Source organism: Plecotus auritus (assembly GCF_963455305.1).
Source record: "Plecotus auritus genome assembly, chromosome: 1".
Lineage (NCBI taxonomy): Eukaryota > Metazoa > Chordata > Mammalia > Chiroptera > Vespertilionidae > Plecotus > Plecotus auritus.
This window is the reverse complement of record NC_137770.1, coordinates 105,154,366-105,161,733: the sequence shown is the minus strand read 5'-3', so window position 1 is coordinate 105,161,733 and position 7,368 is coordinate 105,154,366. Positions and strand designations below refer to the sequence as shown.

The 7,368-nt window shown below is 41.2% G+C and overlaps 1 protein-coding gene across 1 annotated transcript in view; it reads right to left on the bottom strand.

The window, feature by feature from the left end:
* Positions 1 to 3,099: 3,099 nt before the first annotated feature.
* Positions 3,100 to 7,368, bottom strand: part of MTPAP (mitochondrial poly(A) polymerase) — a 32,618-nt gene continuing 28,349 nt past the window's right edge. The window contains exon 9 of the mRNA XM_080662287.1: positions 3,100 to 5,160. Coding sequence (XP_080518413.1) covers positions 4,801 to 5,160 — 360 coding nt within the window. The 3' untranslated portion in view covers positions 3,100 to 4,800. The remainder of the gene's footprint in view (positions 5,161 to 7,368) is intronic.

Here is a 7,368-nt window from a genome sequence, read left to right as displayed (position 1 = left end):
CTGAAAGACAAAACGGACATCATCAAGAACCACAGTAAGGCTGGCTGAGTGGAAAATCTACAACTAGAAGGAAAGAGAAAAGCACACTGAGACTCAGAGGAGGTGTGGAAGTAAAGGCAGAGGTACGGAGGCGTACGCGCAGTGAGGGCTGGCAACTGAGTACGCGGCTGTCTTTTTCCTTTTTAAAAAAATATATTTTTATTGATTTTTTACAAAGAGGAAGGGAAAGGGATAGAGAGTCAGAAACATCGATGGGAGAGAAACATCGATCAGCTGCCTCCTGCACACCTCCTACTGGGAATGTGCCTGCAACCAAGTTACATGCCTTTGATTAGAATCGAACCTGGGACCTTTCAGTCTGCAGGCCGATGCTCCAACCACTGAGCCAAACCTGTTAGGGCGCGGCTGTCTTTTTCAAGCGGGAGGGAGACAAAAGCTCCCTACTGCTTATAACTCCAGTTCAAGGTGAGACTCTGGGGACCCAGACTCATACAGGGAGAAACTGGACTGTCTGGCAGCAGGCAGAACTCGAGGGCGGCTTTCTCTCACAGGTGCTTGCAGTGACTACCAAGGGACACTGAGAACCGGGGGCCTCTTAGGACAGGGCTGACGGGAAGCCATTGCTGTTTGATCCGTCCTGAGACTCCGCTCCACCCGACCTGTGCACAGAGGCTTTTGCATATGAATGGCCTGGTCCTTTGAATCTAAACTTACCTAACAAACTGCAGCTGAGTTAGTGAGACCCAGAACATCCAAAAAAAGGCCCAAGGCCCCACAGCAGCTTGCATTGCTTCACAGCTGGGTCTCATCTGGGCACCTCCAAAACCCAAACAAAGAAGAGGAATCTGCAGATCTCTCCATAGCTCCTGCTGGGTGGCCTCAGGCAGAGGCTAAATTAGCATCTCCTTGGAGATCCAAGAGCCAGTGTACACAGGGGTCACAGTAGGACCATCCAGATTACAACTCCTTAGATCCATAAGGGACGCACTCAGGGGGCAGACTCAGTGAGCACCAAAGCACCACTGAAGCAAGTCTTGCCTCATAAGGGTGTCTCCGGCACAGAAGTTCTCCCATCGTAGACACAGCTTATCCTCACAGCCAATTGGCCTGGAGGTCAATTCCTCCCAGTGATGCCAACAACAATCAAGGCTTAACTACAATAAGACTGTGCACACAGCCCACAAAGGGGTGCACCAAGAGTGTCCACCTAGGGTAACTGGGGAGGCTGAGCCACTGGGCCCTAAAGGACACCTAGCACACAAAGCCACTCTTGGTGTGGTCCTCTTTGGATTCCTATCAACTCAGGGAAGCAGCCAAAATGTGGAGACAAAGAAACAGGTCACAAATGAAAGAAATGGAGGAAAGCAAACTACGGGATATAGACTTCAAAAGCATGGTTATAAGGTTTTTCAAGAATTTTCTAGAAAAGGCCAATAAATTTAGTGAGACCCTCGAGGATATGAAAAAGGACCAACTAGAAATTAAGCATACACTGACTGAAATAAAAAATAATATACAGAGATCCAACAGCAGACTAGAGGATCACAAGAATCAAGTTAAAGAGTTGAAATACAAAGAAGCAAAAAACACCCAACCGGAAAAGCAAAAAGAAAAAAGAATCCAAAAAAATGAAGATAGTGTAAGGAGCCTCGGGGACAACTTCAAGCATACCAACATCTGAATTATGGGGGTGCCAAAAGAGAGCGAGCAAGATATTGAAAACCTATTTGAAGAAATAATGACAGAAAACTTCCCCCACCTGGTGAAAGAAATAGACTTACAAGTCCAGGAAGCGCACAGAACCCCAAACAAAAGGAATCCAAAGAGGACCACACCAAGACACATCATAATTAAAATGCCAAGAGCAAAAGACAAAGAGAGAATCTTAAAAGCAGCAAGAGGAAAACAGTTAATTACCTACAAGGGAGTACCCATACGATTGTCAGCTGATTTCTCAACAGAAACTATGCAGGCCAGACGGGAGTGGCAAGAAATTTTCAAAGTGATGAATAGCAAGAACCTACAACCAAGATTACTCTACCCAGCAAAGCTATCATTCAGAATTGAAGGTCAGATAAAGAGCTTCACAGACAAGAAAAAGCTAAAGGAGTTCATCACCGCCAAACCAGTATTATATGAAATGCTGAAAGGTATTCTTTAAGAAGAGGAAGAAGAAAAAGGTAAAGATAAAATTTATGAACAACAAATACATATCTATCAAGTGAATCTAAAAATCAAGTGAATAAAAAAATCTGATGAACAGATTAATCTGGTGAATATAATAGAATCAGGGGCATAGAAAGGGAGTGGACTGACAATCCTTGGGGGGAAAGGGGTATGGGGGTGTGGGAAGAGACTAGACAAAAATCATACACCTATGGATCAGGACAGTGGGGTGGGGAGTAAGTGCATGGGGTGGGCTGGGAACCAGGTGGAGGGGAGCTATGGGGGGAAAAAAGAGGAACAACTGTAATCTGAACAATAAAGATTTTTTTAAAATAAAATTAAATGTATCTAATCAGAAAAAAAAAGAATTTTGCAACTGTCCCAATAAAATGATAGTCAAGGAAAAAAAAAGAAAAGAAAATGCTAACACATATACACACTTTATGTACTTACTAGAGGCCCGCTGCATGAAAATTCATGCTCTGGAGGGGAGGTCCCTCAGCCCAGCCTGCCCCTTCTCACAGTCTGGGAGCCCTCAGGGGAGTGAGGTGACCCGGTGATCAGGGGAAGGTGATGCCCCATCACACCTCTGCTGCTGCCACTGCCGGCAGTGCAAGCTTCGGCCAGCCCTGGTTACCTGAGCCTCAGGTGGTCCTGGGTGGCTGGCCAGGCGCCATTTGAGGCTTGCTTGTGCCTCGAGCTGGCCCTGGGTGGCTGAGGGGACTGGGGAACTCTGGAGGCAGGTGTGCGGAGCTGAGAGGACTGGGCACTGCCATCTTGTGGCTGTGGGCACCGCCATCTTTGAGGGTGTGGCAGTCAATTAGCATATTCCCTCCTTATTTGCTGTGGGCGCCACCATATTTGAGGGTGAGGCAGTCAATTAGCATATTCCATCCTTCTTGGCTGTGGGCGCCGCCATCTTTACAATGGTGTGAGGGTTACTTAGCATATTCCCTTTATTAGATAGGATATAATGATGTTAGACATAATACCAATCCAAAGAGACAATGTCCAAATAATGAACAAAAATTCATCTCATTTAGAAACTCTTATTAAATATTTATGCTTTTAAAAATTTAATTCTTAATACAGATTTCTAGCCCAACAAAATAAACCTAATTAAAGACAAATGAAAAATGGCTTTTAAAGACACCATTTCTATAAAAGAATACTAATACTTATTTGTTGTTTCAGATGTTGGCTATGCACAGAACTTACTTGCTTCATAACAATTCTGTTGGAGTTTCCCAAAATATCCCAAGCAGAGCTCATTATAGTTTCTGACTGAAAATTTACAAGGGAAACTAATTTGAAAACTACACACTCTAAATCTGAATTTTGAATAGCCAAGAATAGTCACATACCACGAACACAAAAAGAAATGGCTAAAGAACCCAGTACTACATGCCAGACTCTTGATGTAACACTATGTAACTCATCCAATCTTCACAAGCTGTAAGGTAGGCACCATTAGCATCACCATCCTATATAATAAAACCCTAATATGCAAATCGACTGAATGGCAGAACAACCGGTCGCTATGACGTGCCATGACCACCAGGGGCAGATGCTCAATGAAGGAGCTGCCCCCTAGTGGTCAGAGCACTCCTACAGGGGGAGTGCTGTTCAGCCAGAAGCCGGGCTCACGGCTGACGAGTGCAGCAGTGGTGGCAGGAGCCTCTCCTGCCTCCGCAGCAGCACTAAGGACCCTGAGAGGGATGTCCGCCTACTGGCTTAGGCCCGCTCCCTGCGAGAGGGCGCAGGCTGGGCTGAGGGACCACCCTTTCCCCCCCAGTGCATGAATGTCGTGCACCAGGCCTCTAGTTTACAGATGAAACTGGGGGCCCAGAGAGACTGAGTAATTTACCAGGAAGCCAGTCTAGCTCAAGTCCATGTTTTCAAGCACTACACTTTTTACTTCTTAAAATGAAAGTTACTCCACAGGAAATGTAATGGAATTATATTTTAATACACATCTATTTCCTAAAGGAAGAAAGAGTTCTCAAAAGAGAACTGAAGAAATACTACAAGTATTATATATTAACAGAAACAGGGTTTTCTTTTTTTAAAATAGGAAAAGTAACTAAATATTTAAAATACAATGTACTGATATGGCATAGAATACCCTGAACATAGTGACTGAAGTGTCTGTATCCATCTTTTAAAAACATGAACATTTTTCAAAATCATTACCAACCTGTTTTAATTTATATAAGAGCACTTTGCTTAAAGAATACAAAAGTATATATTAAGGAGTACTACCAAAATTTGAAGCTTTATTTCACACATTGAATGTATATGTACATACCAGGGACTGCCATGGATATAAACAATGGTATGATTCTAAAACTAATTATTACCATTCGCTCTGTACAATTCATCTATTAAAGTACATTCCAATCTTCTTTCAGCTGCTCCTCCTTGTGGCTGCTGTTTTAATAAACTGCCACTGTGTAGCAGCTTGAAAATGTCCCAGAACTTCAGACCAGGGAAAGGGCCCAGCAAGAAGATGGAAGATCAAGAAGAGACACCACATGAAAGTTGAGCTCTATGAAAATTCCACACCAGTTCTCCCAGGCAGTCCAAAGATCATTTTATAGAATAAAACCAGTTTGTGAAGCAAAGCAGTACCCATTATGCCTGTGTACTAACTGTTCTTTTCCCATTGGTGTTTGTGGAATTTTCTGGACTGCCTTTTATGGATTCCAACAAGTTTTTAATTCTCTCACTTGGAGGCTTCTTCCTTTTCTTCTTGTCATGAGACATACTCTTTGTTATGGAAGGTAGCAGCAAGGCTGCCAGCCCCCATGGCTGATTACTTGATGGGGAAGGGTGATCTTTATCTTCCTGATGTAAAATCCAGGCACTTTCTCTGGCCAGATCTACAAATTTTTGCAGCTGGCTTTGACTTACATTTTTACTGATGTTGAGAGAAGTTTCAAAAGGATTCTGAATGTGCAATGGAGAAGGTTCAGGTTTGTTCTGTTCCCTTCCCTATAGATTATTACAAGGAAGAAAAAAATATATACATACATGAAGGGCTCAGATATAAGAACAGTCTGGTTTAATAAAAATGTCAAAAAAAGGTAAACCCTGGCCGGTGTGGCTCACTTGATTAGAGTGTCGACCCATACACCAAAAGATTGCAGGTTTGATTCCCAGTCAGGGCACATACCCAGGTTGTGGGTTCCATTCCCAGTCAGGGGTCATGGGGGAGGCAACCCTGATTGATGTTACTCTCTTTTTTTAAAAATATATTTTTATTGATTTCAGAGAGGACAGGAGAGGGAGAGAGATAGAAACATCAATGATGAGAAAGAATCATTGATCAGCTGCCTCCTGCACACCCCCTACTGGGGATCAAGCCTGCAACCCAGGCATGTGCCCTTGACCGGAATTGAACCTGAGACCCTTCAGTCCACAGGCCGACGCTCTATCTACTGAGCCAAACCAGCTAGGGCCTCCGTTCCTCTCTTAAAATCAATAATAAAAATAAAAAAACATGTAAAATACCAGAATTAACTTTAAAGAGTAAACGATTTCTTTCCTAAGAGGATTAGGTATACATGTATGTTATGCATTTGAGTATATGTGTGTGTGTGTATTTCTAAATGATTTCTTTTCCATTGTAGTTTTATGAGTGTTCTTTAGAGGAAAATTAATTGGCTGATGAGCTATGGATGACGCTGCTCAGGTGACAATATCTGAACTAAGTCAATCAATAATAAGTATTTTTAAAATAACAAATCTTTTACTTAACAGGACAGATCTGAGGAGGAAAAAGAATGAAAAAGAAAAATGGCAGAATATAAGGTAAAGATACATTTATGTTTGAAAGAGTTGCTAAAAACATATCCATTATATTGAGAACAGAACACACAAAATTAGAAACCTTAAATTAAATTAGTAATTAATGTTTCCTGTATATAAAGTCAGAAAGGAAGAAAAGTAACGAAAGATTATTAATTATTCATTTCAAAACATTGTAAGTTTCCTATTTCATCATTCCTAAAGAGTCGACAAAATATGACATCTCATAGAAAGAAGAAAAAAAAAAAGCTGAAGCTATGACTCAGAAACATTAGCTGATATTATCTTCTTCTCTTTCAAATGATATCACACATTACTTAAAAATTACAAAACAAATGATCTAGAGCAGCCGGGGGCAAACTACGGCCCGCGGGCCGGATCCGGCTGTTCTATCCGGTTCTCTTGCTCTCCCCTCCGCTCCTTTACTTTGAATTTATATTAGTTCACACAAACACTCCATCCATGCTTTTGTTCCGGCCCTCTGGTCCAGTTTAAGAACCCATTGTGGCCCTCGAGTCAAAAAGTTTGCCCACCCCTGGTCTAGAGTCTCCAATGTGAGCGAGCACCTGTTTATTCCCTAACTTTTCTCATGTCACTGCTCAACAGGGCTCCTGCCTGTCCATCATCACTGAGCCCTAGAGGTAAGAGCACAAAAAGGATAAAGAATTTCATCTGTTCAGTAACCTTTTTCTAATCTGAAATCTAATAACAAATCAGATCCCCACCCTTTTTAAAAACAAAATTTCCATCAGCAAGACAAAGGTTAGGGAAGAATGAACAAAGTTGAGCTGAAGAAACAGCAAATAAAAGATATCCGAGTATGTGTTTTATGAAACCACTTTAACAAGGGTTGTAACCAAATGTCCAAAATGATATACAGAATAAACCCAAACAGAGAACTATCTCAAGTTCCCCTACCATTTTATAAACAAATTTTGCCTAGGGGTCTACTCTAATTTTCTTTTTTCAGAAAAGTGTTTATCATTCCAACTATTCAGATGAACCAAAATCATAAATTCACTTGCCAAAATAAATTATATCCTAAAGGCTCAAATTGAGGGAATCACTAAAATCTATCTTTAAGATCAGATATCCAATTTGTTCTCTAGGAACACAAATCCAGTTTTAAAATAACTGTATATAAAATGCTTTCCAGAAAACTTTTCAGAATTATATTACACATTGTGAAAGATACAGTATTAGATATTGAAAGAGCTGGCTACTGCTCTTCCAAAAAAACTAGACGACTGATCTTAGTCAAGTTATGTAGCTCCTCCAGGCACCAATTTCCTTATTAATATTTATTACTATAGAGTTGAAATGTAATATAAGATTTGTTAGTATGCTTTGAAAACTAAATTAACTAATTGAATATTAGTATAGTAAGAGACC